This window comes from Notamacropus eugenii, chromosome 1 (genome assembly GCF_028372415.1).
Source record: "Notamacropus eugenii isolate mMacEug1 chromosome 1, mMacEug1.pri_v2, whole genome shotgun sequence".
NCBI classification, from domain to species: Eukaryota; Metazoa; Chordata; class Mammalia; order Diprotodontia; family Macropodidae; genus Notamacropus; species Notamacropus eugenii.
In genome coordinates this window covers 190,459,271-190,477,112 of record NC_092872.1, presented here as the reverse complement: position 1 = coordinate 190,477,112, position 17,842 = coordinate 190,459,271, and the positions used below count along the sequence as shown (strand labels likewise).

At 38.3% G+C, this 17,842-nt stretch overlaps 1 protein-coding gene across 1 annotated transcript in view; it reads left to right on the top strand.

Moving 5' to 3' along the window:
- The window catches only part of LOC140510562 (guanylate cyclase 2G-like), a 78,357-nt gene that overhangs the window by 51,904 nt on the left and 8,611 nt on the right, over positions 1 to 17,842 (top strand). Inside the window, exons 18-21 of the mRNA XM_072619313.1 lie at positions 1,773 to 1,947; positions 13,308 to 13,406; positions 14,746 to 14,837; positions 16,622 to 16,723. Coding sequence (XP_072475414.1) covers positions 1,773 to 1,947; positions 13,308 to 13,406; positions 14,746 to 14,837; positions 16,622 to 16,723 — 468 coding nt within the window. The remainder of the gene's footprint in view (positions 1 to 1,772; positions 1,948 to 13,307; positions 13,407 to 14,745; positions 14,838 to 16,621; positions 16,724 to 17,842) is intronic.

Below are 17,842 nucleotides of genomic sequence, written 5' to 3'. Positions count from 1 at the left end.
GTCCTAGGTTTGCCTACTAGGGCCATACTGTGCAATTTGCTACCTATTCAACATGACAGACCACATAGAACAGTTAAGTAACAATAGGAAATCATATGTCATTTATTGCAAACCTTTTATGTTGCTCCCTAAGTAATCCGTTTGATAAACAAGTGTATTCATGTCTCTCATCTGATCAAAATCCTTCATTGATTCTCACTATGTATTGAATATTAAATGGAAGGCAGACTATTTAAGTTTACATTCAAGATTCTCAGTGACTTGACCCAAACATATCTTTCCCACACTGTTTTATGGCAATCCTCTGTATCTATTCTGGGATATCACTTATATCACTGGGATATCCCACATTCTGGGAACACTTCAGTGCTCCTTGATGCCATCCACACCTTTATTCGTTCTGTCCCCCACCTCTTAGAACATATTGGCTGATACTTTCATCACCAGCCACTGACATTCTTTTCCATCCATAAAAACCTAGCTTAGATGCATTTCCTTCATAAAATTTTTCCTAATTTTCCCAGTTCAAAATGATCTTCCATGTCTTGAGTCTTAGATTCCATCTGACCTTTCTTACTCACTCATTTAGTAATATGATTATTGATGTATATGTTCTACACCCTCTACTAAAGTATAAACTCTTTGAGGACAGGAACAGTGTCATTTTCATCATTATATCAACAGCACTTGGTGAAGTGCCTTGAAAATTAATAAGCACTTAATTGTTATTTATCCCTTGTTCTCAAAGAGGATCATAACATCAGGGAGATGATGACATGACTTGCAATTGAATTTAGTCTGAGTGAGGGAGGGTTATACAAAGTCACCAACCCCACTTTTTCCTTCAGAGCCATTTGGGTCTAGTGGCCAGATATTGATTAGGATGACTGGAGATGGCCCAGGATGCAGTGGAAGACCCTTTTAAGCTAAGGTCTTTTCAAGTTCTTACTTTGAGTGAGGCAACACCCATTTGGTGAATAGGCTTCTTTAAGGTGTGAGTCAAGGGATGGCCAATTAAATAAAAAAAAAAAATCACACTGGGGAAGGAAGGTCTTTAGGGCTGCTGTCCAAAAGAGAAACATTTACTATATACATTCACTCTGAGCTGAAGGGCTCAAAAATAACCATTAAGTGATACTTGGGCATCAGTGAGATCTGTGATCAGAGATCAGTGAGATCCTGAATGAACCGGATTTTAAGCTTGGTCTTTGAGAAGAAAATTAGCTAGTAAACCCCAAGTTAACTATATGGGTTTTGGCTTTCACAATTTACCTTCCTTTGGGCAGAACTTGATACATGGCTCTTGAATGGAAAAAAGAAAAAAGTCAATATAGATAAAATGAAGGAGAGAGAAAGATGACTAAACTATGAATGGCCAGGAAAAGTTTCATGGCAGAGCTAAGTTATGAATAGGATGTAGAAGAAAGTGTAAGATTCAGGGTTTCTTAAATTTTTCCCACTTCAGACCCCTTTAGCACTTCTTAAACTGAGAGTCTCGACCCCATTGTGATTCACTATTTAAGATGTGCTCTAGATAGGCAGGGAGGATATAATATGACCTTGAGCAAATAACTTCCCTGATTGAGAACTTAGTTTGCCTCTATATAAAATAAATAAGTTGGATTAGATTATATCTAAGGTCCCTTCTAGCTCAATTATTCCAGGAGAAGCGAAGAAATACCTTTTTTGGGAGGGAGGCACCATTCAACTTCTAATTTCCCCCTTGTAGGAGTGGGATTGTGCTGTTAAATTTGTTAATTTCCTAATTTCAGGTTGAAACCATTGGTGATGCTTACATGGTGGCAAGTGGTCTCCCCCTCCGCAATGGAATCCGACACGTGGAGGAAATTGCTACAATGTCACTATACTTCCTTAGCGCCATAGTCCATTTCAAGATTGGACACATGCCAGAGGAAAAACTGAAGCTTCGGATTGGCCTACATACAGGTACATTTCACAGAACGCTACAACTTTTATAATGCCAATTTATTTCTGTCATTCCTCATTTCTAAAACTGTGTTTCAGGGACATTCTTCACAACTATTAGTTTGCCTTTAAAAACAAACAAACTTGCACATAGAGTGAGTTCATAGAATCATGGGATTTTAAAACAAGAAGGTACTTTAAAGATCACATAGACAAATTCCTTTGTTTTACTGATGGGAAAACTGAGGGCCTGGAGAACTGAAGTTATTTATTTATGGTCAGACAGCTGGTTAATGGTACCAAGTGAAGAATCTAGGGATGGATAACTTATTATCTTGGCAGTTTGTTTTACTTTTATATAGCTCTAATTCTGGGAAACATTTTCTTTAAGCTGATCTAAAATCCCCATTGGTCCCAGTTCTACCTTCTGGGATCAACCAGAATTATCATCCTCAATTTTGGCCTCTTTCTCATGTCTCTTAAATCTATTCTTTCCCCTCATTGTTAGCTTCATTTCTTCCATTTTTTTCCTGTTCTCTCAATCCATCATCTCTGATCTGCTTTCCTCCTCTGCCAGTCTCGACTGGTTCAGTGATGTTAACCAAGTCATCTATGTACCTCTGAATTTCTTGCCACCATCTTCAAATTCTTCTAATCTTCAATCATCCATATTCCCTGCTCCTACTTCTGAAGGAAGTCACATAATTGGGCTAACTGAATCACAGTATCTCAGTATCTCAGGGATGAGAAACCATCATATTTAACATAATTTAACATATGTCTGTATAAAAATCCCCTCTACACATGCCTGAAAAGTCATGATGACCTGCTATCTAACCAAGCCTCCTTTAGCGTGTGTGTGTGTGTGTGTGTGTGTGTATGTATGAAATTGATTTTTTCAGCTTCAGTGCAGGATTTTCACAGTGGTGCCCACTGAATTTCATCCCACTCAATTTGACTCAGTGCTCTACCCTGTCCAGGTCTTCTTGAATTCTGAATCTGCCATCCATTGTGGTAGCTACCCATTCAAGCTTTCTAGCATCTATAAAAACAATAAGCCTCTCAGCCCTACTGTTTTTCAAGTCATTCATAAAATGTTAAACAGTGGATCCTCATATAATCTATCGGAAACCATTTTCTAAATTAACATTAAACCATTAATGAATAATTTGTGGATCAAGATAGTTCTAAATCTATTGAATTGTTCTATTGTATGATATAAATCTATCTTTTTTACAAAAATAGTTTAATCACTGGATGGTGCTACTAGGCATTAACCTAAGTCTGTTTGCCAAAAAGAACAGGTATGGGGAGCACTATATCACCCTGACAGTGGACTAGCATAAAAGGATTGGTATCCAACCCCAAATCCCAGGAAACTCTGAGGAAACCTCTTTCCTATAGCTCCACCTCTTTCTAGGCAGCTTCCTCATTTCATTAATTTAAGGGTGATCGTGTGGAGTTACTCACTCCGAATAACTCTATACCCAAGCCCAGTGGGAAACTTCTTGTTTTCCCTGAGTCTTACATTTGTTCCTAAGCACAGTGATATGATCATTGATTAGAGGTATAGACCAGTGGTACAAAACTAAAATAGAAATAGATTCCTATCAGGTGCATAGTGACATAGGAAACCACAAGTTAACATTATCTGTATGGTACTGTATTTTTATTTTGTTAAACCTTTTCCAATAATCTGGTTTTGGCCACATTTGGGAGTTTTTCCGGCCAACAGAGAGCCTGCAGTGTAGAGAGATGTACTTAGTGGTTTGTTTGTTTGTTTCTTTTACTTTTAGGCATAGAATTAAAAACTAAGGAACAAAATTATAAATGAATTTAATTTAAGATTAGTCATTAATGGTTTAATAATATTGTCTTCTCTATCTCTCTGTTTCTTTCAAGTCCCCTGACTCTCCTAGCATTTAAGTTTTAGATTGGTGGAGAAATACATCTCTTCCCTTTTTTGTTTCCTCCAGTAGTAGTCAGATTTAGAGATTTCCATTTCCTCCCTTCTACGGTGATGAGAGATGAGTGAGTGGAGCAAAGCCATTACTGTAGCAAGAGAAACTGTTAAATGCTTTTCTAATAATCAGGTAAAAACAATAATGGCAGTTTCTTTTGATCTATCAGTTTAATAACATGTCACAAAAGGAAGTATATTTTGGCATTATCTATTCTTGATGAAGTCACCTTGGATTTTTATAATAATCTTTTTCATTTTGAGATATTCACTAACCATCCTTTTAATAAATTGTTTAATCTTTAATGAAAATCAAAATCACTGACATATAGTTTGAAGGCTCCAGTTATTCCCTGTTTTGAGAACTGGAGCAACATTTGCCCGTTTCCAAATAAGAGAATAGGAAAAAATGTTTTAAAGCTCATTGGCAATAGTTTTGTGTACACATATGACAGTTCATTCAGTACCATGAAATGTAGTTAACTGGACTTGTAGTTAACTTGCCTGGTGTTGGGATTGGAAGCTCAAATCCATGTGGATGGTCTCGGGCGGGTAAAAGTGGGACTTCTAAATCTTAGAGTCTTACGAGGCCCTCCATGAACAGCGGGGATTCGAGAAGGTCAGACTGAGCTAGCTCGGCTAGCTCGGGTATTTCCGCCTCTCCCCGGGAGATACGTGATGGGTGGAGTCTCCCTGCCCTCGAGGTCGTCCTGGATCTGGGCACACTATTGTTATCTAACAGCACGGTATTTAGATGCAAACTGTGCGGCTGAAGGTTAAGTAAGATTGAGGAAGCCCAAAAAGCTCTCTTAGGAAGTGAGGAGCCAAGAGGACAGTAGGCTCCGCTTCTCTTCTCTTCTCTCTCCCCTCCCCCTCTCTCCCCGCTTGTACTTCTATTTCCAAGCCCTTAAGATCCTAGCCTCCTTAGGAAATCTCCCCCTCTTCCTCCTAAGGAAGACCCCCCTGCACTTGTAACTAGACCCTGAAATAAAGCTCAACCCTTGTTCGACTCTGGAACGTCCTTTCTCTCATATGTGCATCCGGCGTGGCCAGCCGAAGACCTCGGAGGTGAGGTAAGAAAGACTCGGGTAGCCCACACAGGCCTCTAGGCCTGGCAGCCTGGATTGTCTTGGACTCATCAAAGGTTGGTGGTACTTTGTTACTACCTCCATTCTTATCTTGGATGGTTGTTGTTGTTTAGTCTTTTTTCAATTGTGCCTGACTCTTCATGACTTCATTTGGGGTTTTCTTGGCAAAGATACTGGAGTGGTTTGCCATTTCCTTTTCTAGCTTATTTTACAGATGAGAGAACTGAAACAAACAGGGTTAAGTGACTTGCCCAGGGTCACACAGCTTCTAAATGACTAAGGCCAGATTTGAACTCAGGTCTTCCTGATTCCAGGCTTGATGCTTTAACTACTGAGTCACCTAACTGCCTCCAAGTCTTACATTGGATATTATTAGTCGTTTTCATTTTGTTTCTTCTAGTCCAAACATAATTCTCCTGTTCCTTTTTTGATCCCTATCATTTCCCCCAAATAGCTAAAAAACAAACAAATGCCACCCCTCCTCCTCCTCCCCACCTTTGCTTTTCTTGGTCATCTCAGCTCATTCTGAACCTTATTATTCCTATGACTCTTTTAGTACCATACCCTACTTTTGTATTCATCCTACATTATCTGCACTTGCTTCCATATTCTGTATATGACTTTTAAGATATGTAGAAAATTTGAATTAATTTAAATTATTTTGTGACTTCTTTATGCATCTATGTCATTTTCTTCATATAACTTTGTTTTCCCCTCCTTATCAGAATTGTTGCCCTTTGTGTTTTCAGAATTTAATTTTCAGAACTGCCCTTTCCTTTTGATCTGACATACAGAATTTTCTTCCATAGGATCATAGCTATCTTTTCTTAGAATATTTTAAAATATATTCTTTATTAATCTATTAATGTGCTTTTAAGATTCTGCCAGGGATTCACTCCTCTATTATGAATTTTAAAGATAGAGTGGTTATGTCTTCCCAAGTTCCCAGTCATTTACACTTCACTAACCAGTTCCTTCATGGTGGGCAGAGTAAGATCCAAAACAGAATTTCCCTTACTTTGTTCCTCCACTTTTTGAAGGAAGGAGAATCATTGAGGATCTATCTGATCATTGAGGCAAGTCAAGAATTATTAGTTTCTCTGCTTTAGGAGAGTTCTATCAAACCTCCAGATAGTCAAGGTCTCCCAAACTGCTATCATGTCATGGCTCTATTATAGGCTTGTGATACATTTCCCAAACATCTGTTTCCTCTTTCTGTCTAAATGATTGGTAGGATACTCCAATAACAACATTGTTTCCTCCTCGTTGGTTTTTACCTAAATGCTCTCTACCATGTACTTTTCTCCTCCAGGTTACTGTTTTCACATGAGTGACAAATATACAATTATACACTGCTTTTCCTTTTTCCTATTCTGTTTTTTTAAAATAAGGTCCATCTCCAGAGCCATATTCTAGTCATGAATTTCACCCCACAAATGACATACACATGAGATCAGATATGCTTGCCTTCATTAGGATTACAAGCTCATCTTGCTTGTTATCTACATTTTGTACATTTGCAGATAGACCTCTGAAGTCATGGGTTTTGTTATTATGTTCATTCTTGGATTACTGTCTGCTCTTCAGATTATTAGATAAAATGAAATATTTCTTTAAGTGTCTGGCCTCAGACACAGTATCTGTGTGACCCTGGGAAAGTTACTTAAATCTGTTTGCCTCAGTTCCCTCATCTGTAAAACGAGCTGGAGAAGGAAATGGCAAAGTACTCCAGTATCTTTGCTAAGGTAAACCCCAAATGGGGTCATGAAGAGTTAGAGATGACTGAAAATGACTGAACCACAACAGAGCTTTCTTTAAAAGGACTCCAATGTGAAAACAAAGAAAAAGGATCTGAGGAGTTAGAGAAGACCTGACCCATGTCAAGAAGGTGGAAGGTAAAAGAAATGTTACACGGAGGAGAAAGGGAAAATATACCCCTGAGTGCTTTGAGCTAAGGAGAGATATGAGGTGACTCTCTCTTGTGAACTATACTGTGTAGCTAATTCTATTTTTCTTCCCACATTAAAGCTACTCCCTGTGGTATCAGGCTTGGCAAATATACAGATAGTTTTCTCCCTTTCTTTTTAGTTTAAAGTCTTTTTGATTAGATGCATAAAATTTCAGGCAAAAATGCACTCCTACCAGCCCTTGCTGAGTATGCATCATCTCTGACCGTAGAAGTCTGTTATTTCTCTGTTTTAAAACAATGGTCCTGAAATCCAAATTGTGTTTTCTGGCACCATCCACTTAACTTTTTATTCACTTCTCAAACATTTAATTTTTCTGAATCTATTGCCTTTGATTTGAATTAGTGATAAAAAAATGTAAGAAAATAGCCTACCGTCTCTGCCTCCAAGATCTCTGGTCTCTCACCTAAGCCTTAGTAATATTCAGTAAAGCTTTGGGTTCCTTCTGTCACTATCATTTGTGCCTATACAAATCACCATAATTAGGTGGTGGACATTTAGCTTCATGGGCCTTGGGAGGTTTTCTGTCAGGTCAAGGATACAAATAGGAGGAAGACTTCTGTGATGTTTCTTGTTCCTTATCATGATCAGAGTAGTGAAAAGCTGACTCAGTAACCCTTAGCCAGGAGTGGACAACCACCCCTACTTGTCTCATCTTTCACTGACCTTTACTGGATGGTCTCTAACCTGAGAATATCTGTGGATTTACATGATCATTCTATGGAGAATAGGCACCTGCATCATCTTCAGGACATCCAGCTTCCTCCTGGGGAGGAAGAGTTTCATTATCTATCTGTTGCTTAGCTTCAAGTGTTCAGTGGTCATCCTCCCTTCCTTTTCTTGTCTGTGTGATGTTCCATCTAATCTGTGACATTTTGACACAGATCAGGATTTCCCTCTGTCTCTTCTGATCTTTTTTCTTTGTTTTTGTATCTAAGCTGCTTTTGAATAATACTCCTTTGTCCCTATTTACCTACAGACTTCTTTACCTTCTCTTCTATGAGGGAGATCGTCTTGCACCTTAAGTATCAAAGTCATTCACTTGTCTTTGGCAGAAATACAAACATCATACTCTCCATTCAGGTCACTGGACAGTTCCTCCTGTACTTCATACTTGCTAGAATGAGAACTTCCGCAGTTGTCCTTCTTACTAGTAGCTCCCTTGAGGAATTACTATAATAAACTGCTTTAGAGGATCTTCAACATCATTATTGTCACTTTCCTGCAAAACCTTGACAGTCACACGCAATATTTTCTTCTTTCTCTTTTCAATCTTTTATTTATCAACTTACCTTACCTAGCTATTCTTACCAACTACCTTTTTCTAATTAAAAAAACAAGCATTTCCATAACATAGTATAGTAAAAAAAAAAAAAAAAAAAGATTGCACATGAAGCCGCAAATCTATTATGTACAACTTGCTATTCCTTTAAAAAATAATAAAATTGTCATGTAAATTTTTTTTCTTTTTTCTTTCCTTTTTTTCCTTCGCCCACTCACCCTAAAGATGGTTAACATTAAACACAAATAGGGATATGGTGTGTGTATGCAAAATTATCGTATACATACTTCTTTTTTATCAGTTCTTTCTCTAGATGCAGATAACATCTTTCTTCATATTTCCTTTGTTGTTAATTTGGGTGTTTATAATAGTCAAAATGACTTATTTACTCAAGGTTGTTCTCAAAACAATATGACTCTTACAGTGTACAATGTTCTCTTGGTTCTGCTCATTTTATTCTTCATTATTTTGTGCAAGTCTTTCCAAGTTTTTCTAAGATCATTGAGCTCATGATTTCCTTTTTTTTGCATGTTTATTTATTTTTAGTTTTCAACATTCATTTCCACAAAATTTTGAGTTCCAAATTTTCTCCCCCCACCCTATAATGCCTTGCATTCATTACCCCTTCCCTCAATATGCCCTCCCTTCTGTCACACCCTTCCCTTCCTTTATCCCCATTTTCTCTCTTTTCTTTTAAGGCAAGACTGATTTCTTATTTCTTATTTCCCAGTTGTATGCAAAAACAATTCTCAACATTCATTCCTAAAACTTTGAGTTCCAACCTCTCTCCCTTCCTCCCTCCCCACCCATCCCCACTGAGAAGACAAGCAATTCAATATAGGCTATATATGTGTAGTTTTGCAAAAGACTTCCATAGGAGTCATGTTGTGTAAGACTAACTATATTTCCCTCCATCCTATCCTGCTCCCCATTTATTCTATTCTCTCTTTTGACCTTGTCCCTTCCCAAAATTGTTTATTTCTAATTACTCCCTCCTTCAATATGCCCTTCCTTCTATCATACCCCTCACCCCACTTGTCCCCTTCTCCCCTACTTTCCTGTAGTGTGAGATAGATTTTCATACCAAATTGAGTGGTGCTCATCATTTCTTATAGCATAATAGTATTCCATCACAACCATGCACACAGCTTGTTTAACCATTCCCCAATTCATGGGCAACTCCGAAATGTCCAATTCTTTACTACCACAAAGGGAGCTGCTACAAACATTTTAGAACATAGAAGTCCTTTTCCTCTTTCCCTAATCATCTTTGGAAACAGACCTCTTTTCTTAAGTCTTTCTCTTCTTTGTCCTTAAATGATTCTATGAGCCCTCAACCTCCTTTAGTTTTTGCCCTTCTCTTCCTCCAACTTCTCATGAAGTCCATCCAAATTTTCCAGCTCCAAGTCCAACCTCCAGCCTTATTCACAGTTCTTAAGCCCTCCAAATCACCTTCTCAAGTCTTTCTCCTCTTTCTTCTTCAGCTGAAGTTCTTATCCTACTTGTTCTCCTTCAGAAATCAGAAGTTGAAAATGAATATGTCCACAACAAATTCATATTATCCAATCTCAATCAAGCTCTCAGTGCCTAGCACTCCTTTTGTTCTCCAGTTATCAGCTATCCCACACTCAGCACTGGCAGTTTTGAATCTTTTCTTCTCTTTAATACTCTAACCATCTACCTCTCCACAGATGACCTGACTTTATACCATACTGAGAAAATAGAGTCCATCAGTTATGAGAGCTCCTTACTATCCCATCCTCCACACTTCAAAATCTCACTATGTCATCACCCTTCCTCTTCTCTTCTGATCTAGTTTCTGAGGAGAAAGAAACTTTTATGCCAAGGCCAACACGTCCATGCAAAAGGTCTAACTTCCTTCAGCTACCTCTATTTTAATCCTCAAACATGTCCCCTCCCATCTCCCTGGTGTTTGTCTCATGGATCATTTCTTTATTCTCTCTCACCTTCTTTATCTATCTACTCATTCATTTCTCACAATTCTGGATCAAACCCATCCTTAAAAAAAAAAACAACAACTCCTTCTTTTGCATATAAATTCCTGGAAAGAGTCTTCCATATGTGTTGCCTCAAATTCCTCACTACCCATTCTATTCTCAACCCTTGGTTTCCTATTTTACCACTTGACATTGCTCTCTGAAATGTTACCAATGACCTCTCAACACCTAAAATCAATGGTCTTTTTAATTCTTACCTTATCTCATTCTTTTGCAGCTTTCAATATTATTAGACACTTGCTTCTTCTGGGTACTTTTTTTCTTCCTTGGCTTCCATTGCCTTGCTTTCTTCTAGTCTTTTGCCTACATGTTTAAGCCTTTCTTTTTTTCTCAGTCTCCTTTGGAATATCATTATCTACCTTCCATTTCCTAAGCTCACCTACCTTTGGAGATCACCTTCACCCAGCTCTCATCTGTGGCTCTAAGAAGCTAAAGCATACATAGCAGCCATACCCCAGTAAAACCATCTTGACAGATGGGCTAAACCAGGTGGAGGGTAACCCACAGGCTTCAGACTCATCAGTGAGTTAGGGGGAATGTGTACTCCGAGCATGTGAAGACTTTTCTTAGTGACATGGGCAAATGAGAACAATTTGTTCCAATGGCCATGAAGGCAGTTGAAGCAGGTCCCGTGGAGTGCTTAGAGCTTGGTCAGGCATCAAAGACACCAAGGTCATCCGCAGCATCCTGGGCTATTTCCAATCATCTTGACTTTTGTCCTGCCACTGGACTTGGATGATTCTGGAAGAGAGACAACTTTGTGCAATTCTGCCTCACTTAAATCCAGTTCAAACACAAGCCAAGACATCACGCATGATGCTATTGGTGTTCTTCAAAAATGAAAGATAAACAACATCATTATCCATCTCCTGTTTCCTAAGCACAGGTATCCACCAAAACTATCCTGGGCCCTCTTGCTATAAATACACTTTCTTTCCCTTTGTGACTGAATCTGCTTCCATAGGTCCAATTATCAGCATGATAGAAATGACTCTTACTTGGCACATCTCATCAGCAATGCAAATTCAATATTTCCAAAATAGTCTTCATAATTTCTCCCTCCAGACTGATCCTCCAAAATGACGCCTTTTCCTCCAAATTTCCCTGTTTCTTGTAAGGGTACCACCATCATCCTACTTAACTATGGTTGATGTAGACTCATCCTGAGCTCCTTCCTATCCTTCACCTCCTGCTTCTTAGGTTGTTCCACCTTCCAAACCACACTTTGAGAGTCCATGTCTGGGAGGATCCAAGTTACTCAGCTCCAGAATCCCTGGAACATCCTTCATCTTCACATCAGCCATTTTCTGTTCTGCTGCAACACAAGTACCCTCCCTTACCCCTTCCACTGTTGGCTTTGGAAAGGGTGGACTAATAGACTGCTCTATTATTCCACTTAAGATTTTTGTGACAAAACTCCCATCTTTGGTCACTATTTCTGTATATGTTTTGTATTTCCCATTAGAATTTATGCTCTTGAGGGCAGACCCTGTCCCCTTTTTGTATTTGTATACATAGGGCTTAGTGTGGTTCTTGGCACATGGTAAGCTTACTAAATGCTTTTTGTTTATTTTATAGCCTCTCAGTTGTCCTGTCAATTTCACCTCCTGTTAATTTCACCTCCAAAGTATCTCCTGATTCTATCCCATTCTTTCCTTAATCCAGGTCATACCCTCATCACCTTTCACTACTGCAACTGTAAAAACTTCTTATTGTTTCACTGTTTTCTCTCTCCATCACTCGAGTCCATCTTCCATAGGAAATTCATCTTCCTAATTCATCTTCAGACCATGTTTCTCAAAAGCCTCGAGTAATTTCCTCTACTGCCCTTAAAATAACATACAAACTTGTCACCCTCTTTTTAAAGACTATAATTGGGATCCAATTTTTCCATCTTATTTCATGTTAGTCTACTTCCTATACACAAATTCTAATGAAAGGGGATTGACTATTAGCTGTTTCCTGATTTTAGCATTCTATGCCCTGACTTCATGTGTTCAAACAAACCATTCTCCATGCCTATACCCACTTCACCTCTACCCCTAGGGTGCTGAACTTAAATAAGGAAGATGTGAATTCAAATCCTGCTTTTGTCACTTCCTATTTGTGCATCTGGAGAAAGATTCCTTGATCTCTCTCAGCCTCTGCTTCCTCATCTGCCAAAAGGAGACAACAATACAGTAGTATTTGCTTTACAGAGTTGTTGTGGGGTTCAAATCACATAATGTATTTTAAATGATTTATAAACCTTAAAGTGCCATATGTGCTATCATTATTTATTACTCATCATTCAAGGCTCATCTCAGTTGTTAAACTCTCTCCTTCAAATTGTTTCGTATTCACTTACTTGGTTGTATTTTGCATCATCCCAGGAGGTTGTAAGGGCCTTGGATACAGGAAATGACCCATTTTTGGTTTTGGATCTCTCATGTCTACCACAATGTCTTGAACATGGTAGGAACTAAACATGTGTTAGAAATAAATTGAATTCTTTCTCCCATATTATGCTGCTTTACTTAAGCATTCAGAGCCTCAATAAATTTATCTGTAAAAGTGGAAATATGTACCTAGAGAGTTTTGTGAGGATCAGATGAAAACATGTAGAAAGGATTACAATTTTAGATCTGGAAGAGACCTTAGAGATCATCTATTCTAAACCTCTGGTTTTCAACATGAGGAAACTATTGCCCAGAGAGTATTCAACTTCCTCTGGGTCACGTAAGCAGTACTTGACAAAGCTAGAATTTGAACCCAGGACCTCTAGCTTCATATCTAGAAACAAAAAAAAAATTCTCTGGAATTTTAAAGTATAGTGCAAGTGGCTTTTATTATTATTGTCCTATACATAAGCAGTCAGCTGACAAGCATTTCAGATGTACTTGTGATACATTTAGAAATTCTGATACCTAAAAATCTCTGTTGTTCATGGCCTTGCCTTGTGAAAGGAAACTGCCATATTTCTTGAACAAATGATTGTGTTTGTGTGCCCTTGGATACTGGAAACTCTGTCTGGCTTGTGGTTTCCTGGCTCTGATTCACTAAGACCTTGCTTCTTCTCATCTTTAGGTCCTGTAGTTGCTGGCGTTGTGGGGATCACAATGCCCAGGTACTGTCTATTTGGAGATACTGTGAACATGGCATCCAGGATGGAAAGCAACAGCCTCCGTGGGTATCCTTATTTCTGACTTCCAAGTCTGATACCCTTTCAGGTCTTTGAACTTTAAACAGAGACTATTTTTAGAAAACCCATTTGCATTTTTATCTCCTTTTTTTTTTCCACCAGGGAGATAAAGAAGATCACACCACCCTTATCAAATATCACTGAGAAAATGGCTTTCTGGACATCTTAGTGTGCATAGTGCTTTTAGCAGACAGAGTCTCCTCCCTCAAAGAGTTTGCATTCTAAGAGGCAACCAAGTCATCAGACTAACACATAGAAGAATGAAAAGATATGGAAAGTGAGGAGTTGGACTAGATCTCTGAGATCCCTTCCAGATGGAACATTCTGGGATTCCAGGCTTCTATGACAGGAAACTCCAATGAACAACAAATTGTTTTATTCTACTGAGATTTTGTTAATCAGAATTACTTTGAATTAAGTGATTAATTTATCAAGTGGAAAGAGAAAATTACTTAGAAATTTGACCTGTATAGGTTGTTATTGTTTAAAATACATATATGTGCACATATATATCTATACACACATATATATGTATATGTCAGGATACTGTCTCTTGAAATTTTAAAAAAGGGTGTGTTTCATTTTTTAAAATGGACTTTTCTCTACAACTAATTAGGAATCCAGACCCCTAGAGCCAAAAGGGAATGCACAGAACATCTAGTCCAAGTCTATCATTTTATAGATCAGGAAAAAGGTTAAAAGAGAAGGGTTACCCAGCCAGTGGTAGAGCTAAAACCACAATCCCTGTCTCTTTCTTTCTATTTCAGTGCCTTTCCCACATGAAAACAAATCTTCCTCCCCCCTTCCCATTACCTCATTGTCTGTAGGTTTTACCAAACCAAATCCAAACCCCAAACTCTGACCTACCTCCTTCTCTTGTAAGTAAAGGTTTCCAGAGTAGGTTCTCAGTGTGTATGCAACATATTGACGGCTCAAAAATAAGCTCATTTGTACTTCTAGTTACCAGAGATAATCATGAATAATACATGTAGACTTTGGCACAGTAGCTGGCCAGCCTTTCATCCTACTGAAATCTGAGGCAGCTTGTTAATTTCCATTCTGAAAAGAGACACCTATTTGCAATGCCAATGTGGCACTTCTATTTCTGTACTGACCAGATGAAGATCTGGGGGGTTACAGCTGTTGGTCAAAGGGCTCTGGCCCAAAGTTCTATCTCCATCAGGGATGTTGCATTGTGATTTGCTTTATAAAAGGCCATATCAGTCTGGGACCCCAAACAATATGCTTTGTCCTTTCTGAAATAGACATCATCCGTGGAAAAGTCATTACCACAGCAATAACTAGGCTCTTCTTTTGTTATAGCTCTTCGGATTCATGTTTCTCAGACTACTGCCAGTGTCCTGAGGTCAATAGGGGGATATGACCTGCAGGAGCGAGGCACCATTAAAGTAAAGGTAATGATGGAGGGCACCATCTTCGTTCATTTTTGTAACATGACCTGCTATAGATCAAATATCTGACTTTTTTCTCTAACATATGGAGATCCATGGACTATCCTTTTCCCATCCATTACCCTCCTCTTTCAGCAATGAGGAGGATATATTTTCCTAGGTTGAATTAACAATAAAATCAGTCTTAGGAATTTCCATATTAAAGCTTTTCTGACTTGGTGATGAAATGGAGAATTCAAAATGGTAGAACTTGAGAAGGGCTATGGAGAGGGTCTCTTTTTCTCCCCTACTAGCCCAACACAAGAAAATTCCATATTTATGAAGCCATTACTTTAGGTTAAACATTGTGCTCTTGAAGGGGAGAAGAGACTTCTGGTTTAAAATGCTAGCAGTACTGAGAAAGGTAGACCAGGAAGCCACTAACACCATAAGGTGAATGAGGTTAACTAAACACTGTCTTCCAGTAATGGAGAGCCAGGGAAAGCAGCAAAGGGATATAATATGGTGGAGAGTTCTACCTCATATTATAAAGGTCTGGTGTTTCCTCAAATTCTTTTTTACCAATTAATTTCAGGAAATTTCAGGAAAACCTCTATTTTACCTTCAAATTTCTAGTAGTCAATAGTAGTGAGGTTTTCTTTTTGAAATTACACCTGTACTATATATGGTACTTTAAAGTTTGGAAAGCACTGATATTCTTTATCTAATTTGAGTCTCAAAACATCATGGTGAGGGAGGTACTAAAGGCATCATTATACTAGTAACAGAGGCAGAATCTGAACCCAGGTCTTTTCTACTCTGTCCGCTATGCAATCCTTCCCCTCATTTAAAGAAACAATATCCTCTTGTCCCCTGTCATATTACTAAATTTCTGTTTAAACATATAATCTTACTATCAGAAGACTTGAATTTGAGTTCTAGTTTTGACCTTTGCCAGCTGTTTGACCCTAGACACATTGTTTTCTATCTACAAAATGAGCATACATGTAATTACCACTCATAGGGTTGTAATGAGGAAACTATTATGTAAATTTTAAAGTACTTTAATTGTGACTTTTATGATTATGGTTATCATTATTATTTTCTATGGTTCTTATAAAAACCTTCAAGGGCCTGAATTTTCAATAATAGTAATAACAATAATCTTTATTCAGTCACTTTTCAGTTGTGTCTGACTCTTCATGACTCAATTTGGAGTTTTCTGGCAAAGTTACTAGAGTGGTCTGCCATTTCCTTCTCCAATTCATTTTACAGATAAAGAAGCTGAGGTAAACAGTATTACATAACTTGTCCAGGGTCACACAGCTAGTAAATGTTTGAGTCTGGATTTTGAACTCAATTTTTCTGATTCCTAGTCCAGCTCTTTATCTACTACACCACCTAACTGATTCAATAATTGCGAGAATTTATATAGCTTTTTAAAGTTTGCAAAATATGCATATGTTATCTCATCTGATCTTCACAGCAACCCTATGAGGTAGGTCCTATTATATATTACCCTCATTTTATAGATAAGGAAACTTTAGGAGGTAGATTAAGTGACTTGCCCAGTGTCACACAGCTAGTAAGTATCTGAGGCAAGATTTGAACTATGGTCTTCCTGACTCCAAATCTTGCTCTTATATCCACTGAATCACCTGACTGAAGACAGATGACACCTGTCCCCCTCCCGCACCATGAGGCACTAGAACTCAGACATCTCATGAACTGTAGTCCCCAAAACTGTCTGACTCACTGAATGTGTAGATGTTCTTTGTGACTAAGCTTCTAGCTATTGACTTCCACAGGGCAAAGGAGAACAAACTACCTATTGGCTAAAAGGAAAAGCTGGGCTTGCCATATCCCTGCCAGAGTTTACTGAAGAGACTGAGCTGCAGAAACCCTTAGGGGTAAGTCTCCCTCCCTTAGAGATCCAGGTATGGCTCTTTTTGTTGACATCAGCCTGAAGAAAGAGACCTGATATTCATTGAACAAGGGCTTTCCACCATTTGTGTGTGTCCTGGACCCCTTTGGAAGCCTGACGATGTCTATGGTACCTTTCTCAGAATGATATTTTTAAGTATATGCATGCTTGACTTCAGTTAGACATTAGTAAAAAATAGACATTTAATATTTACTTCCCTCCAAGTTCATGGCTCTCTCTTAAATGTCTACAGTCAGCGGTAGACCAGGAAGCCACTAACACCATAAGGTGAATGTGATCACTTAAACATTGTCTTCCAGTAATGGAGTACCACAGAGAATAGAAAAAGAGGATAGTGTATGGTGGAGAGCTTTACCTCATACTTGTAAGGGTCTGATCTTTTCTCAAGTTCTTTTTTACCAATTAATTTCAGAAAATGGCTGTAGAGGTTTTTATTTTTACCTTCAAATTTCTAGTAGTAAAAGTCTACAAGTCAAGAAGCCTTGATTTACAGGTAGTGATTAGACATAGTGAGTTTCTTCCTTTTAGGCACATCCCTTCTGTCTAGCCCCTTTTTCCCAGCTCTATTTGAAATTCCAGTTGCACAGAGCACATGCTCATTTGGATTGGGGTATATAGTATGGAGAATTATAAGTATTTTCCTCAGCTGCCAGATGTTTCCAGTTGATTAGCTCAAGAATTGTACTGATCTCACACTGGAGGAGAAAGAGCGAGACCAGAACAAGTGTCATCCATAAAATCTCTTGCCTGCCTTTCCCTGGAAGATAGAAAAGAATGTGGATAATAATTATGCCCTTTTTTTTCCTGGATGCTACTTTCTTAAGCTGACAGACTTTGTTTTCCTTATCTGTTGAGCAGCCCTCAAAGTCTTAGAGCTTTGATTCCCAATTCAGAAAAGTCTCTAACATGTTCACAGGCACAAAACATACTAATAATTGTGTTCTCATCTGAAACGTAAAAGGGAGAAACCAGTACAGAGTTGACAAGACCAATAGCTAATACAGGCATACCTTGTTTTACTACATTTCATAGATATTGTGAGGTTTTTTGTTGTTTTTTATGAATTAAAGACTTTGGGGCAACT